We start from the raw sequence: 20,217 nt of genomic DNA, 5'->3' as shown, positions 1-20,217 counted from the left end.
TTAACCAACATTTTTTGTAATGTAGGACGATTTAAACGTTAGGGACTCAAATAGGACTTACCCCAAACGTTGGAGACAAAAACGATACTTTACTCTATATATATTTATTTTAAGAACCATAAATTCTAACCCTTTTTTTCTTTGTGTCGTTATAGGGTTAGAATTTAGGATTTTTAAAATTAAAAAAAATATGATCTTAATTTTAGTTATATTGTTTTAGTATTTTCAAAGTTTTATAACTATTTTGGTCATCATAATCATAGTTTCCTAAAACTATATGCATATCAAAAATAGTTATCTAAAAATAATGCCACTAAACCAAAAAAATAATGATGCATAATTAATACGGAATTAACAACAGTTACAACACGATGCAATCAACTTTTACATACACAACTAGAATACAAATAAGTGCAACTACGTAATCTTTCAATAATTTTCTATGTGTGTATTTATCCTCAAAATTTACATATATAAACTCAATTATGCATGCCAAATTAAGAATAGAATCAAGCACAGGATTTGGAATATTCTTTATCATGAGGCATACTTCGTTTATATCCTTCCAAAAGTGTTCAATTTCCTTATGAATGAGTTTGCAGACCTCTTCTTGTAAAATGTCATATTGCTTCATGCCACATTCAACTGCGGAAGCAACATGAACCCTTTGTTGCTCAAACTAAAAACAAATCAAAATTCAAGAGCTCATCAGTTAGATATGTTGTATAATAATGGTCAATATATATACTTATTGAATCATTTATTTATTCTTATATTATTTAAACTCAATTTTCAAACAACTTATCTTATATGAAAAAATCCATTTAACTGTTAATTACTGTTAAGAGTACAGGTAGTTATTAAAAGTTTGTGATAGTTGATAAGAATAGGTTGGTATTGCGGTTAGCCTTTCTTTTCCTTTTCAGGTTTTAATTTCTATTATGTTTTTGTGAGACATTATCATTAAAAAATACATGTTTTTAAATTAATCATGTAATTTTTTTATTAAAATAACATACATAATTATATATAACAAAATTTATTAATATTATTTATAAAAGTATTTATATTTAAATAATATTGTAAAAAAATAAAAAAAATTAATATGTTTAAAGATATTAAAAATTTTAAATTTATAAAATAAAATAAGAAAACAAACTGGCATAGAAATTGATTATTAGGCTTACGACACAAGTGGCATACGGGCAAATAATATTATAAAAGCGTCCAAATAATAAATTAAATATATAAAAGGTCGTTGTGATGTAGATAGAAATTCTTTGTGAGGATGCTAACATATAGAACACGGTGAGGACTACTCCTGCTGCTTCGTTAACCCAAAAAGAAAGGTTCGAAATGTTGTTTTTGACTCTGGTAGTATGGTTGTCAGCGTGGCTTAAATATGAATGGCTTAAGTTATGTGGATTGGGTCAAAGTAATGGGTTCTTCTTTAAGATGAATTCTATGGTATTCTCTCTAAAATAAAAGGTAAGTTATCTTTTATCATATATACAATGATCATTAATTATCTTTCTATTAGAATTTTAAAATTTACGTTATTTTTTCTTTTCTTTTTAATTGACGCTATATTTTTCTTAGCTTGATATTTAATAACAGTGTCATTTTCATCATTTCTATCAAATACACTTCTTCTCCAATTTTAAAATTTTAATTCCTTTCAAATCGAATCACCATTTCCAATCAATTAAGATAGGATTTTGAACTTGTTCTTACGTTTTTAATCTTCAATTTCAACAAGTACAACTATCAATTTTTCAGCTCTCTTCTTTCTAAGATTTTTTTTTGTATTAAAAGATATTACGTTCGGAGAGAAGCAAGAGATTTGTATGACAGATATAAATTTGCACCATAAATAAAATTCTTGTAGGTAATTAATGGCATGAATAATAAAATAATTAATTAATATTTAAGGCAAATGCAAATATTAAAATACTTATTTTATTTTGTCTTATTGTTATCTGAACGATAATTTAATATTTTTGGTGATAATATAATAATTTAATATGCTCCCACCAATGCATTAGTTTTTATTTTTAAATTAGGAAAGAGGTGTATTTAGTGAAAATGATGAAAATGACACTGATATTAAATTTTAAGAGAAACATAAAGAAAAGAGAAGATAACGTGAATGTTAGAATTCTAATAAAAGAATAATTTATCAATAATTATTGTATATATCACAAGGATAATTTACCCTTTATTTTAAAAAAGGTACATAAAATTCAGCCTTCTTTAATATTGGAGTAATTTTTTTTGTGGCCTAAAAAATTAGTTAAAGTTATCTTATATCATCTAAAAGTATAAAAAAATTGAGAATAATACAAAAAAGGGGTTAAATTTATCATATTGATATAGGTTTATTCAATTAATTTATTCTAATAAGTTGTCTTAGGAATATTTTAATTGAGATTCCTGTTACAATAGATTTTTGAAGGATAGGATTTATGGAAGATTAAACGTAGGTTTCTGATCAGATAATTAAAAAATAAAATAAAAAAAAATATATTTAGTATTTATAACGAGAAAATGATATGATTATTTTAATTTTATTTATTAGAATTTTTTTAATTTAACTTTTGAAACTTAATAATTAAGTTGATAACTCTTTATTAGATGTATATATAATCTAAATATTAATTATCAAACTTAAATAGAATTTGTATTTATTTTTTAAAATTGTTTAAAACTAGAAATGATATGTTTATTTATTGGTATTTCTGCTTTTGAAGTTAACTTTTATTTTGACAATCATATATAATTGAAAAAATTGGGCAATTTACTCAAATAAATAAATTGAGTGAATCCTTTACCTAAATACACAAAATGAAAACTTGTTACGCACATGTGCATTTTTACTATTATATAAACCGTGGTAGCCAAAATGTAAACTTGCAATTTTTTATTTTTATTTTATATTTAAAAAATATAAAACAATTTTTTATTGTCAAATATCTTCATTTTAAGAAATAAAATTTTTTAATGTGAAAAAATAATATTTCAGTCACTATTATATTTATAATTTTTATAACATGTGAATTTGCTATTTTAATTTAAATTTGATTAGAGTACTATTTTTTCATTTTATCAATCTCTTTTTTTTTGAAGATGCATAATCTTTCTCTTTTTATATATACTAAATCATTAAAATAAAATTTATCTTTCATATAATTTATAAAATCAAAGTAAAGAGTTTTTTCGGGCAATTTACTCAAATAAATAAATTGAGTGAATCCTTTACCTAAATACACAAAATGAAAACTTGTTACGCACATGTGCATTTTTACTATTATATAAACCGTAGTAGCCTCCCACGGTTTATGAAGAGAATTCGTTGAACATAAACCCTCCTAGCTTCACACGGTTTATGAAGAGAATGGCTTCAACGTAAACTCCCTAGCTTCCCAAGGTTTACATGTTAGGTAGTGTAAATACATAAACAAACATATAAAAGTGATTCAATTAAACATATAAAATAAATGGACTTACTTAGATGAATTTAGTACACTAAACAAACATGTCAACATTCATTGACTTAACCAACCTTACATTACTCAAATTAAGAGTGCCTAATACAACTTAAACAACAACAACGACCCAATAAACCAGTGGTGGAGCTTAGTTCAGACAAGGGGGGCCATGGCCCCCAAACTTTTTATAAAAAATTTAGTAATACTTTTTCAAAAGATAAAAAATAATTCAATTGATTTAAATACTTTATTATGACTTAAAGTATCTAATAAGTTCAATAAACAACACTCTCTCTATCTTTAAGTTCAAATATAAAAAATTAGATATTTTTTATTTATTTAATTTAATATTATTTTATATTTTACTATTTATTTAATTTAATTTTTTATATGATAAAAAATAATAGAATATTCAATAAGTATTAATATTATTGTATTTGTATAAATTGATAAAAAAATTTAATAAATATTATAAATTTTAAAAGTGTACTAAATTTAATAAATTTAATAAATTTAGTACACTAAACAAACATATTAAATTTTTTAGTACACTTTTAAAATTTAAATACTTTACTATGACTTAAAGTATTTAATAAGTTCAATAAACAACACTCTCTCTATCTTTAAGTTCAAATATAAAAAATTAGATATTTTTTATTTATTTAATTTAATATTATTTTATATTTTACTATTTATTTAATTTAATTTTTATATGATAAAAAATAATAGAATATTCAATAAGTATTAATATTATTGTTCAATAAAAAATTTAATATATTTGTTTAGTGTACTAAATTCATCTGAGTAAGTCGATTTATTTTATATGTTTAATTGAATCACTTTTATATGTTTGTTTATGTATTTATACTACCTAACATGTAAACCTTGGGAACCTAGGGGGGTTTACGTTGAACCCATTCTCTTCATAAACCGTGGAAAACTAGGAGGGTTTATGTTCAACGAATTCTCTTACGGTTTACGTAGAAATTAGAAACCGTGGTTGGCTACCACGGTTTATATAATAGTAAAAATGCACATGCACGTAACAAGTTTTCATTTTGTGTATTTAGGTAAAGGATTCACTCAATATATTTATTTGGGTAAATTGCCCGAAAAAACTCTTTACTTTGATTTTATAAATTATATGAAAGATAAATTTTATTTTAATGATTTAGTATATATAAAAAGAGAAAGATTATGCATCTTTAAAAAAAAAGAGATTGATAAAATGAAAAAATAGTACTCTAATCAAATTTAAATTAAAATAGCAAATTCACATGTTATAAAAATTATAAATATAATAGTGACTGAAATATTATTTTTTCACATTAAAAAATTTTATTTCTTAAAATGAAGATATTTGATTATATTGACAATAAAAAATTGTTTTATATTTTTTAAATATAAAATAAAAATAAAAAATTGCAAATAATACCACATGGTTGGATCTCCAGTACTTCAGGATGACAAAGATATAATGCATCGTTTGCTTATCCCAATCACTCTTTCCAATTATTATAACGAGTGAGATCAAAGGGTCCGAGCAAAATTTAGCATTATAACATTGAATCCCTTTTCCACTATGAGAAATTTCCGTGGATCTGGTCCATGCCATTTTCTGATGAGCAGGATCCTCTTAAAGAGGCAAGCTCAGAGCATACTTGTTATGGCACTGGATTGAGAAAGAAGGAAATAAAACTAGCTAAGCTTTCAGAGAGAGAAAGAGAATTCAGAACATTTTGAGAGATAGGAAAAGTGGATATATTACAATGTTTCTTGAGATCTGATTACAACTGGGGTGAGCACCTCTTTATATAGAGGCCTCTAGATAGAAGCGAAATCTAAACAAGCCTATCATACAATGCCACCTGGAGGATAAGGATAAGCCTTATCTTTTTTGGCATTTTCTAAGCATGTGACTGTGGTCACTTTATTCTAGCACACTCATAATTATACATAGTGGAAACAGCAGTGTTCTAATAAAGAGACGGTTTGAAATAGTCTTCTGGTAGGGTCCCATCACCGTCTGAGAAGGATGAATCAGAAGCTAGATTGACAGCTCTGAAATCCGTATCTGGGTCTTGGAGGTAGAGAAACGGGTCTTCAGTGTTTTCTTCATTTGGATCTTGGGCATCTTGCAGATATGGGTCATATGGGTCTGATTTTGGGCCTTCAGCATCATCGGGTATTCCTGCATCAATTCTAGTTGGGCTTGGTGGTAAAGCATACACTCTTCCACCTGGATCTTCAGAATTCAGATCTTCTTCAGAATATCTGCCTGGAACTTGTGTGGACGTACTGGGCTGGTCCGTTGGAGCATAAAAGGAGTATTGTCCAAACTGGTTGATTATTCCTGAAGTTATAAATCTGGACTGAAACTCTTGGAGAGTTATCGGTGGGACATCCGATTGAAATGGGAGTCCTTCAACTACATCTTTTTCTCCATATAGTCCAGGTTGCCAAAGTTGACAAAGGTATTTGGCCAAGGCATTCAGGACTGTCTTTTCATCTGTGGGCCATATGGTAGAGTATCCAACAATTTCGATCCTGTTCTTGGTATGTGTCTTCTCATTATGTGCTTTACATCCAGAAAAATAATCTCTCTGTAAAGTGACAAAACAACAGAATTTTCGCTTTGTCTTGGAGGATTTATCCCATAATTGGTGCTGCTCGATCATGTTATATAACATTCCTCTCCATGCTCCAAGTGGTGCATACATAGCAAATAACCTGACTAGATGAGACTGGGCTTGAGTACTGTTACACAGAATGTGATATACTGGGAAGAGTGGTATTATGATAGCACATGGATATAGGGAAGACAGAGCCCAGATATACCACATCATTTCTTCTGGTATAGGTCCTTGGATTATTGGTATAGTGCAAAAAGGGGTATCCATGTCAAAGTACTTTGGATTTGGATGTATTTGGGTTATGGTAAGGAGCTGGTGTAGCCAGTAGAACAAAGTTTGCCTGGCTAGACAGACTATTTGAAACAGTGTCTGGGGTCTTGCTTTGAAAGGAAAAGGACCAATTTTTCTTCTGTATGGGTTATTGCGGAGTGGACAATCAGGAAATGGAATGGTGTATGAAGGGTTGTAGGTGCTCATGGTGCAAATGTAATGGATTGGTTTAGGGAGTGATTCTACTGGTTTGGGGGGTGTTTCTTTGGTTGGCCTGGATAGGAAATCTGCAAGTGTGTTTTGGTGTCCTTTGATGTGCCTTACTTCGAATTTATAGCGAGAGAACCAGTCCTTCCATCTTAGCAATTGAGAGTCTGGCAGGATCTTTTTCTTGATCTCTAGCATTGATGGGAAAGAGGTGTTATCCATTTCCACAGTGAAATGATAAGAACTGAGGTGGAAATTGAATTTTTCTATCCCTCTTTTGACAGCAAGAATCTCTTTGTAAGTGGCATGGTAATGTTTTTCAGATTCTTTGAACTGTCCACTAGCATGCGCGCAATAGTGTCTTGTCCCATCAATCTCTTCAAGTAGCACAGCTCCCCAGAATTCATCACTAGCATCTGTCTGCAATATTCTTTTTCCTGTGCTGGGAATCTTTAAAGGTGGGGGGTCTTGTGCTATCTTCTTCAGGGTTTTGACAGCTGTGGTTTGTTCAGGTCCCCATGGTAGGGGCTTCTTTTTTAGGAGTTTTGACAGCTGGCTGGTGTGTTTGGTCACATCTGGGATAAAGTCTCTGATGTAGTTGACGATTCCCAAGAATTGTTGGATTTGTTTGACTGTCAAGTTTTCATCAGGAAAATGGATCAATTCTTTGGCAAGGTGATCCCCTGGTTGAAAAAATCCATTTTCGAAAATCATCCCAAGGAATTCAATTTTTGTCTTAGCAATAGAGCTCTTTTTTGCTGATAGCATGATTCCCTGGCCTTTGATGATCTGAGTGAATTGGGCCAGGAGTGCCTTGTGGGCTTCGCTGTCCTTTGAGAACAGTAAGATGTCATCAATGTAGATGAGTGTGGAGTGTAGTATGGGCTCAAAGATTTTGGTCATTGCTTTTTGGAAGAGAGAGGGGGCTACTTTGAGTCCAAATGGCATTACTGTCCATTGGTATTGGGCTTCAGGTATACAGAACGCTGTTTTATACCTATCTTCAGGATGGAGCCCAATTTGCCAAAATCCAGCTTTCAAGTCAAACTTGCTGAATATTTTTGCTCCACTTAATCTTTGTGTAATAACTGAGATTCTTGGTAGAGGAAACTTGTCATCTTGTAAGAAGACATTAAGTGGCTTATAATCAATGACAAGCCTCTTTTTCCCTCTATTTTGCTCAGCTCTTTTTTCAACATAGAATTCTTGACATGCCCAGTTGGAGTTGGTTGGTTCAATGAGTCCTTGAACAAGAAGGGCTGCACATTCAGCTCTTGCCAACTTAGGATCTTCAGGGTTCATTCCTGAATGCGTGGCCTTTGTAGGGTTGATGTCTTCATTCTTTTTGAAGGGGAGTCGGACATAAAATTCTGGATTTTTCCATAAAGGAGCAGGGTGGTTGAATTGATCATGACTATCACAGCAAGTACTGAGGAGTAGCTGTTGGATTTCCTTATATTCTTCTGGAGCTTCTTGGATTTCGAGGATACTTTGTATCCCTGTAAAAGGTAAAAACTGCCCTTTGTAACTCAGACCAGTGGGTTTGATATGTAGCCCATGAGTTCGGAAGAAGGCATCGAATCCGAACAGAACATCTTTGTCAGGGAGGTAGCTTCCCAGCACTCTAAGCCAAGTGGTCTGGCCTGCAAATATCTCCAGTCCAACTGGTTTTTTGGAGATGAGATTGATGGTGAAGACTTCACTGTTAGCTGCTGCGAATTTCTTGGAAAAAGGTGCCCACATTTCTTTTGGTAAGACATGTGGTTTTACGACAGTAGCACAAGATCCAGTGTCCATTAATGCAACGGCCTTTATTGGTTTATCATAGACAGATGTTTTGACTTTTAGATCAAAATGAGGTCTAGGAGTACCATCAATCTGTTTTACTCCTAAAGATCCGAGATACCCAAGTTCTTCTTCTGGCATACTCGTTCCTTTAGGAATTCTTGTGGTGATGGAAGCAATAGATGATATGGTAAAGATAGACCTTTTTGGTGGGAGGTCTTCTTCCGAACTATTCTCTTCTGAGTCAGAGTCCTGGAAAACGTATTCAGTTTCAGCATCTTTGCTTCTCTGTTCCTCAAGTACTGACTCTAGATCTTCCTCATCACCAATGGAGGCAGCATCCATTAAAGACTGGAGCATTTTTATTTCCTTCTTTGTCTTGTGAGGACATGACTTAGCAAAGTGTCCTTGTTTTCCACAAATGAAGCATTTGTTTGACTTGGTATGGGGTTTCCTCCTTTTGAAGTAACGATATTTTTGCTTGCTTCTTCTCCTTCTGAATGCTTTCTGATGAAATGTATTGGTTGATGATCGCCAATGCATCTTTTTCTTTGGCTTGCATTCACACATACTTGACTCTTTGCACTTAATTTTCAGATGGGATTTGCTGCATGCTCCTTTGAGTTTGCTTGAGTTTTTGTTAAGCTGTTTGAACATTTGTTGTTGTTCACACAACTTGTCCAAGGCAGCTAGGGCTAACTGGTATATTTCTCCAATGGTTGTGGTAGCCACTTCTTTGCGAAGAGTCATCATCATTCGCTGTATTTCAGGCTGAAGCTCATCTGGCAAGGATGCTATAAAGACTTGCTTAAGTGGCGGATTATTATTTCCTCCAAGAGGATAATATTTAGCAGCCATCTTTTTGTAGTGTTTTTCCAAGTCTTTTCTGTTGAGGGAACAACACTTCATCTCAAAGTATTCTTGAGAATTTCTTTTTTGGATAATTGCAATGTCTCCTAGAAATTCTTGATGTATTATCCCCAGAAATTGTGAAGAGGTACCATTGATGAGCTGGAGTCTTTCATACTCAGAAAGGTTAGTTGCCCATTCTCGGAGATTGCCAGTCATCCGATTTATAAAATCTGCAAGGACTTGTCTGCTTGTGAGGTTTGGGTTGGCCATGTTGGTCTGAATCCAAGCACTAAATTCATTCAACCTTTCTCTGTACCTTGCTGGTGGGACATCATCAAAAGTGAACCATTTGTTGGGAGTTTTAACTTCAATTGGGCTTATATGATCGTGATTAGCTGAAGTTTCTGGTTCATCCCTTTCAAAAGTTATCTCTTCCTCCTCTTCCTCTACAGGGTTGACCATGGCTATTGCTGAAAGATCTGCTTCATAATCTCCTTCAGACTCCTCATCTTCTTGTTCACTGGTCTCAGTAGTCTCATCTTCTGATTCTTCAGTAATTTCTTCACTGGGTGATTGAGTATCCAGAGTAAGGGTATATATTGATCGTCCTGGAGCAGGAGACCCTTCTTTGATGCCCTTATCTTTCATAGGGACATTGGAAGATGTTTCGTCTCTAAAAAAATCTCCTGGTTTCCAAGGATGATGTCTAGATGGAAGGGATGGCTGAGATTGTGGTGGCATAGGCAAGGACGAATGATGTCGTCCTTGAGGAGAAATAGATCTTTTAGTGTTTGCTTGCCTGGCCAAATGGTAGGTGGATTTGAAGATGGAGTCATAATCTGGGATTTCTGGTGGTGAATATGTGGAAGGGAATAAGACAGGTGAATATGAGGGGTATGGTTTGGCATACATGGATAATGGGTCTATGGACAGCGTCTGGGGTGCAGTTGTTTTGTTTTTGTCCATCTCAATTTGTCGAAGTTGAGCTTTGACTTGATCCAATTCTCTGTTCTTCTTTTGGAATTCTGGGCCAAAGTAGCGATTGTCAATGTAGGCCTTGAGTTCTTGATCAAGTTGAAAAGCTTGTGCAGAAAGTCGATCTTTGAGTTCAGACACTTGTTCTGCCATAGAACTTAATTGTACTGAGAGACCTTCAGTTTTCTCTACAAGAGTATCAAGAGTGTGATCTATTCGGAGCAGTACTTTATTTTGGCTGACTGCATTATCTGTATGCCAATTGAGCACTTCTTCTTGAGGAGTTGTAGCTTGATGTCCATGTGGAGTGATTCCTTGAGGTATCACATAAGGTCTCCTTGTGATTTTCTTCTCATCAGTTTGGATCACTAAAGGTGGGAATTCTTCCTCATAAGATCTGAGGGTGGCGATACATGGGATTGTATCGTCTGGCTGAAAAGGATAATCTGTGAAGCTTTTCCTAGACAGTTTCGTCCTCTTGATTATTGGTTTCTTTCTGAGCATTGGAGCTGATTCAGCATCATCAGGAGGCTCAGGTCTTTTATAGGAACATGGGGCTTGTAACGACTTCTTCTTCTTTTTCTTGTTCCTCCGTCTTCTAGCATAATCTTCATCATCAGTGTCACTCCATTGATTAGCACAGTCACAGTCAGAATCACACATAGAGGGGTCAACATCCCAAATGAAGTGGCCATTTACGTGAGAGACGTAAACATGTTTTCCATTCTCATAGAAATGCACTGGTGGATCATTTTGATCATGAGTTGTTTGCACCTGAACAGGAGAAATCATATTGATCCTTCTGAAGGATGATCTTCGCAGTGAACTTTGTTTGGTCATTCCAGGTTTCTGAAAGACAGTCGTCACCGTTCCATCACTATTATGGGTAATAGTTGGAGGTGCTGTAGTATGAACATCAACCTGTTCTTTTGGGAAAGCTTTCTCATAATCAGTAATCCATTCCAACGGAATGATAGAAGCAAGTTCTTCAGTAGTGATCATCCTTGGAATATTTACTATTGCAGGTCCTCCAGCACTGTCTGTGAACATGAATAGGGCTTCTCCAGTAGTGTTTGGGAGATTAAGATCAAGAGCATGATCTTGGACTCTGTAGAGGACTTGGTGATGTAAAGTGGCCTGTTCAGCATTAGAGTCCTGAATTACTCCTACCAATTGTATTTGGATTTTCAGCCTTTGACTTATCGTAGGATCTGATAATCTCATGGTGAAATTAGGAGCTATAGTAAGAATGACACTTCCATTTGAGAGTGTTGTTACTAATGCTCCGATCAAGGCATGTTGGTATTCTTTGAAAGTAGTATCTAAAAGAGCAACTTTGGCTGTTACCGGAAGAGATCTCCTTCCATGAAGGGTAAGAATGAGCCTGACTGCCCCTAGATGCATATGAGTGTAGCCTTGGTTTTGGTAGTTTTGGATGAGTTCTTGTGGGATTTCTAAGGTTATGTATTGTTCAGCAGTAGTGGCTTTTAAACCACACTGTTGGAGATTAGAGGACTGGATGACTTCTTTGGGAGGAGGAGAAGGGTTTCTATGGATGAGATAGCGAATAGAAGTGAGGGTTGATTTCTTTTGTCTGTGGTAGAAAGAGTAAGGACTTATGAGAGGGTATTCAGTGGCCGGGGTACGAGAGTCTTCTGGAACATGAGTGAATTCTACCAACTGATCAATCTTATTTCCAAGAGTTTTCTTTAAACTGGAGGGTAATCGGTCTATGCTCAGAGGGGTAGAGTGATGTATAGGTTGAGAAGAATTTGAAGAGTTTGTGAGATCCATGATTATGTTTAGTGATTCTCTCTTACTTGCTTTTACTAGTAATACCTTCTTCTTCAGTTAAAAATTTTTGAATCTCTCGCTGCGTGGTGTGTAAGCCAATATCCTAAACAATTGGGGAAAAATTGGTTAGCTGGAGATATTAAGGGGAAAAAAATGATGTTGCTCCCAAAAATATATCCCTCTCACTATTCATACAAAAAAATGGCCCATTACATGCCCAACATAACTAATCTACACCGTAGTCCGTAGCCTAGCAGCTTCGACTCCAACAACTGTCAACTTGGCTAATTACGTCCAACAACACTTCAAGAATTTCACATATGACTGACTCTTTTCGTCGTCTTTCAATATGTAGTTTAGGAGTGTTTGGTAAATACACTACTGACTACAAGACAAAACACAAACTTGGTAATTGTTTGTACGTGTTATATCACTATGTCAGTAAAGTGGGTGTCATATGTGAAAACTTTCTCATAGTATTATCAATCATGTTACCATGTCATGTGTTGCTCATAAATTTATCACATTATTATATGAGTTTAATTTTTATGTACTGATTATATATATAAAATATTTTACACAATCGTATAATTACAATTATTTTTTTAGATGATCATTTAAGTGATTCAAGTAAAAAATAATTATTTTTATTAATATGACATTATGTAATTGGTGATGCACATATAAAATAATTTTATACTGATAATACCTTAAAATTAAATTCTTATTATATATGATCAAGTCATAATGTGACATATATCACTAAGGATCTATGTCATTAAATTACACCAGTAAGCTATTAACAAAAAAACGAATCTGAAACTAAAGTAATACACATTTTTAACAATCTCAAACACATAATTATTGATGTAATTGGGATTTCGAAAATTATTTAGTGTGCACAACAAAAATCATTTTGGAATTTAACTTCATAGAAAAACTAACCGTTGACAAAGAACTTGGTATCCTTACAAGACAATACAAACAAACAATAACAACAGGACGAGAACACCATACATGCATATAATTAAAGATTAATTAAGGCCAAACACGCAAAAGCTTATTAGGACCATAAAACTGCTACACGACCACGAGATCCAAAAGCAGTGGCGCAATGTGGTCTTTACAGAGTGCACAATCTGTAATTTCATCCCCAAAATTTGCATATAGAAACTCACATATGCGTGCCATGTTAACAATGCAATCAAGGACTGGCCTTGGGATATATTCAATTAACTTGAGGTACTCTTCATTCATATCCTTCCAGTAATTATTGATATCCTTTTGATGAATTCATGGGCCTCCTCTTCTGAAAAGCTATATTGCTTCATGCAACATTCTACGGCCGAAGCAGCATGTTCTCTTTGCTGCTCAAACTACAAATAATTGGTTCAAAATAGGCCTATGATTTAGAAACAGAGATCTAATGATACGTGTACATGCATTTTTTCTAACCAAATTCAGTGAAATTGCTTAATTATTTATTGGTCTAACAAAAATCACTTATAAGACTATGTTACAAATTAAATAATTGATCAAATTCAAATTAAAAGTTGAATTATACATATATATCATTGTCTAAAAGTATTAAAATATTCCACTAAAAACTTGTGTGTGTAAATTAATTAATCATGACTTTGTTAAATTAATATTGATTCAATTATTTAGGGAAATAAGATACTATAGGCCCATGAATTAGAAAATAATACTTAAGACATAAAATAGTAATAATATCTTATTAGTAGCAAATGGATTTAATTTATATCTATCAACTTAACGTAAAAACTCACGTGCAGTTATTTTTATATAAAGTTGTTAGTTAAAAATCGTTAAATAACAATTTAGTCAAATACGTCAAATTATATAATAATTCTCAACTAAAAATTTTATATAAAGACAACTGCATGTAAATATTTACCATTAACTTAATCATATTATCATACTATTATGCAAAAGTTAATAAATAAAAAAAGTCAAAATTATTAAGTTTTTTTCTTTACAACTAGTAGTTCTTTTATTACACCCTTATAAAATGATCAATACCTCAAATAAATTAGTGATTATTTACAACCAATTAAAATTAAACTCTATTAGCAATATAACTATTTATGAAAAGTTATTTTATGATATGATAAAAAGAAGCTCTTACATTAAAAAATATTTTAAATATATAATAATTTATATTATTTTACCTAATAGTTTTGAAAATAAATAATTTTATGAAAAGCTCTCTCATTTGATATGTATGTATGTCAACATTATATATATATATATATATATATATATATATATATATATATATATATACATGAAATTATTTTTTTAACACAGTCTTCTTAAATAAGAATTTTTTTGGGTTTTACTTGAATTTTTTTTATAATTTTTTTATTTATTTTATGATATTTTTTTAGAAGACAATAAAGATTGAATTCTAAATTTTTTTGTCATAAAAATTTTAATACTATGCCAACAAGTTACTTCTTTTTAAAATTTAAAATAATAAAAAATATATATAAATAATTATATCTCTAACAATATACCTTGTGTGAACCTAAATTATTTGTGAGTCTGGCAATAAGTGTCGAAGCTAGTAGGATGGGTGGAATATTATTAGAAACCCAATAAAGAGTTTCTTTGGTTGCGAATTCTCCCAAAGCAATAAACATTACTGTAAGCAGTTCATATCCAAAAGTAGCAGATGCAACAACCTTGTACTCATCATATGACGGAATATATCCCTCATAGCACCATCTTGCTTCATCCATGTAACCTTGTGCATAATGAGACAACTGAAGATAAATTAATTGATGAATACTTCATTAAAATGATGATTAATGAATATAATAATTAATTTAAAATTAAAAAAAGTAAGAAATAAAGCCTACGGCCTGTTTGAGACATTGCAATATCAAGTCTGATTCTCCGCTTCCAGCATTTAACTCTATTATTTCATCAACAAGTTCCACAATTGAATTAAAAATCACCTTAAAGCATTCTGGAAGAGATTCAATGTAACTAATATCCCATCTGAAACACAAAAAGGTTAAAAACTAATTAAGAAAGAAACGTGATCGTGAAATTAAATTATTAAGATAATGACCGAAATAAATATAAACTCATTGATCATGTATAGATTCTTTTTAATTGAGATATGTTGCATAATAATATAAAATTGGTCAATTCTTACCTTCGGATTGCCTGTGTGAGGAGCTCAAGTTCTTCGATTGTTCCATAGACATCATAAGTATCATCAAATATAGTCATCCATTGAACCACTTTGGCCACCACCCTTCTAAAAGTAGTATATTTAGGCTCAGAGTTCATAGCAAATGGCCAGAAGTATAACTCAGCTATCCTCTCTCTTACATAAGGGACCTTTTTCGAAAATTCTAACTTTTCCCACCACCTATAATTAATCGTACAAAAAATTATATCTTTATAGGAGCTTTTTTTCAAATAAAAAAAATTCTAATAAAAAGTGCTTAGTTAGATTTAAAATACTTACTTGGTGGCACTACCAACTTCTTTCTGGTACCATTTTTGTAGCATATTGAAATCTAGTTTTGCAAACTTTAGAAGAACTTTATCATGAGTAGAACTTTCTTCGTAAAAAGACATATATGACCTTGCCTTCATTCTTGGAATTGCCTTGTGAAAAGGTTGTACTAAGCTTTGATTGACTTGATCAGCAAGAGATGAACTCAATTGATTGGTGATAGACTTAAGTTTATTGTATGTGAATTCATGTGCTTTCTCTAATATATCTTTCCCATAAACTCTTAATTGTGCAGCCTCATACAAGCTCCACATTCCTTTAACATCTTGAACAACAATTATTTCATCGAATTCTCCTTTTTTATTCTTGAATTTGTTGAAAATATCTGTATAATTCACATTTATACTAACTATTGTAAATCCATAATTATTAGTTTTTATATTGTAATTATATATATAAGATAAAAAATTAAAATTAGTTTTACATGCAGTGTACCTAATGAAATGTTATATCTTCTTTGTCGGAGTAAACGAAAAAATAATGTAATAAAGTGAAGGTCACGTTCCTCTATAGCAAGATCTTTGTTAGTAAAATCATTGTGAATTTGTACTAATATCCTATCAATTTCATTTTCAAAATGATAAGATATACTCAATCGTTGAATTGAATCAATTAAGCTTAGCTTTTGTAAGATATTATTGTCGTTAGAAGACAAATTCATCTTCACTTTCTCTTTATGCATTTGAACTTCTTGCTTCATGATTTCATTCACTTCCTGCAAATGTTTTCGGTTTAATAGTTAATTTAAAGGAGTGAAAAATTAGCAAATGAGAATACGTCATTTCTCTCTAAATATGATCAACTATTTATTTTGATCTACATTTATCATGATATTTTTTTTTTTGAGAAAATTACACTCTCCTTTTCTGGGAGATGCTAAAATAATACTTTCCTCCGCTCTATTTATAAAATATACATTCCCCTCCCTTATAACTTTTAAAAAACTTCCTCTTTAATCTATTTTAAATTTTTTGTGTTAACTAATGTTAATTTTATCTATTTTTCAAAAAAAAAAAAATTTTTACAAAAATATTCTTTAACAAAAAATTTATTTTTTTTATCATTAAACTTTACTTACCAAAATACCATTTAATAAATTATTTTTTATTGATTAAATTCTATTTTTATCAAAATAATTTTAATAATTAAATTATTTTTTTCTAAAATATCCTTCAATAATTTTTTAATTATTAAATTATAATTTTACCAAAATTTTTGTTAATAATTTTTATATTTTACTATTAATTTTTCGATATTAATATATATTATTTTAACATTAAATAAAAAATATTACCATTATTAATATGTATATTAAAATTTAGGATTTATTATAAAAGAGCAATGTCCAAAATTTTTACTGATAAATATTAGCTAAAAATTTGATTTTCTTATTAAATTTATAAATATAATAGGTGCTAAAACTAACTCTTTATATTATAAAAGTTAATACATGTTTAACACAAATTTTGTAATGAATTGAACATACATAAGTAAAAGAAAAAGACATTATTCTTGAAAATAGTATATTACGTGATATTTTATGATTTGAATTTGATTAAATTGATTTTAAAAATTAGATCCAAATTTGTTTCATTTTATATTATTTATAAAATTGAGATTATTCAATTTAAATTGCTGCATTTGTTGTATTGGTATTTCTAGGTGGAATGAATTGAATTGAATTTGAATACTACTATCATTATAACTTAATTTACAATAGTAATTCTAAATAATCAAGGATTTAACATAATCAAATCTAATTAAATCATAATATATACATGTTTTTCTTTATTTGCTTCATCATTTTTTTTCATCCTCCTTCTCATTCTTTCTTTTTTTTCTCATTCGATTTTCTCTTTCTTTTTTCATGTTGTTCTCCTCTTTTTTCATCATTATGAATGTCATCATCCACATCATTTTCTTCTTTTTTGTCTCATACTTTTATTTTTTTATTCTTATTTATCTTCTTTATTTGTGTATTTTAAAAACTTTATGAAAAAGAAAAATAAAAAAAATGATAATGATAATAATAATAAAAAAATATTGAAATTTTTATATAAAATACAAAAATAAAATAGAAATGGTACTAAAATTTTTGTTATATAAAACACATAAATTTTACTATGATAAACACATAACTTGAATTGATCTTCATGCTACATTGCAAGATAATTTATTGTTTAGGATTTAGGAATATATATTCAACTTTAAAATAATTTTGTTTAGATAAAATTTTTTATTTTTGAAGTAAAACATTAGAAGATATAGAAAAAAAATTATATCAATAACAAAACATGATAAAAAAATGAAAAATATGTTGAGAGAAAGAAAAAAAAAGATAAAATATAAAGAAAAAGAAGCAAAAAAAAGAAGATATGCTGAGAGAAATATAATTTCAGTGTCAATTGAAATATTTCGGTGTTATTTTTATTTTGATAATTTTTAATTAGTTAAATTTTTTTATTACTATTAAGAAATTTTGGTGTGAAAATTTAGAAATTTTTCATATCATGCTTAAAAAGTTTTAATGCTATTTTTCTAATAAATTCTATACAATTTAGAACTCTTCTCTTTCTCTTTTTCATCAGCGTTATCATCTTCTTTTTCTTTTTTATTTTCTCTTTTTTGTTTCATCTTCTCATAATTTTTTTGTTTTTACCCTCTTAAGAAAAATAAGAATAATAAAAAAAAATCAGACAAAGAAAAAATAAAAAATACTACAATAATAACAGGAAGAAGAAAAAAAAACGATACAACAATAGCAGTAACAATAAAAAAAAATAGCATATGAGAAGTTATCATGCCAAGAAAAAGTACATAATTCACACACACTTTGTATGAATAATTTTTATTAGATTTGAGTCAACTTAATTAAACTTAATTGATAAAAATATTTAAATGTATAACGAAATTCAATTTATAATTGTTATTGGGCTATTTCACACATGGTTGCCTGTAAATCTTTTTTCTTTTCCGTTAGAAATACCATCTAGAATTATATATAACTTTAATAACAAAAAAAAAAAAAGAATTATAGATAACTACTTCTATATAACTAGGGATTATTATTCTTGTTAAACTACTTAAAACTACTTATAATTTATTCAATTTACACCCTTCTAATACAACACTTATCCAAGCATTATTTTGAGTCTCTTGCATAGAAGTATTAGATCAGATACTAATTCATATTTTGAATATATGTAAAAATTCAAAAAGATATACCACGATAATATAGATATATCAATACTCATATTTGATCATATACAGTGAGTGACGGATCCAAAAAATTTTGGTAGTAGAGGCAAAATTTATATAACATCATAATAATTTTTATAATAAAAATAATATATATATATATATATATATATAAAATTAAATATTAAATTATCTATTAATCATTATATATATGTGTATAATATATATATTGTTTAACTTATTTTTAATATGTATTTTATATTTTAATATATATTTTATACAAATAATTAATTTTTATATACATATAAAATGATTATTGTTATGATTATATTTTATTATTGTAAAATATGATTAGCCTTCAAAATATCTAATATATAAATTACAATACTAAAATAGTAATTTAAATAATAATATATAATTTAAAATTCTATTGTTTTAGATTTTATATTTTAAAAAATTAAATAATTTTTCTCTTAACACTACCATCAAAATTTCTCTCTTTTTATATATATTACTAAAAAATTATTTAGAAATTTTCACTTCCCAACGCAATTAGAAGTCGACTCTTATTGATATTTATAGTTAAAAAAGTTCTTTCAATTAATACAGTTGCTATGCAAAAATTAAAACTAATTTAAAAAGAAGATAAATAATATTCTTTTGAGTTGATTTTTAAAAAAGAACACTAATTTCGTTTAAATTTGAGAATTAATCATTCTAACGAATTTCTAATATAAAATTTTTAAATTGACGATTAAGTACCAAAAGTTGAATAAAAAATTATTGTGGGGTCAAATTTAATAATCTATGGGGGCAAATAAATATTATTATCATATACTACTCAAAAAAATTTTAAATCGTAGTGAGTGCGCTTGCTCCCACACCACTGTACATAGAACCGTCCCTGATCATATATGTATATGCATATACAAAATTAAATAACATACCAAAGATTCGGAATCAGCATATTTCAGGAAAGTATCATGCCAAATGTTAGGAGCAAAATTTACAGAGCGTCGCTTTGAGTTAGAAGGAGCCCGTTGAGTCGAAGGCATCACTGGAACCGAAGCTGAAAGTGAAAGAGACATGTATAGTACTGGGTAATGAACGATAGTAAGGAGTTAAGAAGCAATAACTATATAGAATATGGTTCACTCATGCAAAGGGAGATGAGTTCATGTCCCTAGCTGGATGCCCATTTTCAGATGTGAAAAATGTGTGGCCAAGTGGACAGCTATGTATCAAACAAGATTTCTTTTTATTTTGTCTTGTTAAAAAGTGAGTGAATTCTCTAGCCATTCCTCAATTAGAGAATTGAATATCCTTTATGAGTTGTTCGATTTTGAATGGAGGAATTTAATTGTATTATCTTGATTAATGTTAATTATTTTTAATCTTATAAATTAGTTAATTAAATCAAACCACTAAACTATGATAAATTCTTTTTGCAAATTAAAAA

The 20,217-nt window shown here is 29.8% G+C and overlaps 1 protein-coding gene across 1 annotated transcript; it reads right to left on the bottom strand.

The window, feature by feature from the left end:
- Positions 1-361: 361 nt before the first annotated feature.
- LOC107610617 ((-)-germacrene D synthase-like) lies at positions 362-19,846 on the bottom strand. The gene is made up of 7 exons (XM_088495396.1): positions 19,706-19,846; positions 15,996-16,275; positions 15,510-15,885; positions 15,192-15,410; positions 14,890-15,031; positions 14,545-14,793; positions 362-679 (listed from the first exon to the last, which is right to left on the bottom strand). The coding sequence occupies exons 1-7, from the start codon at positions 19,844-19,846 to the stop codon at positions 362-364; spliced, it is 1,725 nt and encodes a 574-aa protein (XP_088351522.1).
- Between the last annotated feature and the right edge of the window lie 371 nt (positions 19,847-20,217).

This window comes from Arachis ipaensis, chromosome B8 (assembly GCF_059453495.1).
Source record: "Arachis ipaensis isolate K30076 ecotype BB chromosome B8, ASM5945349v1, whole genome shotgun sequence".
NCBI lineage: Eukaryota > Viridiplantae > Streptophyta > Magnoliopsida > Fabales > Fabaceae > Arachis > Arachis ipaensis.
The sequence above is the reverse complement of the archived record's forward strand: the minus strand, read 5'-3'. Positions and strand labels throughout refer to the sequence as shown.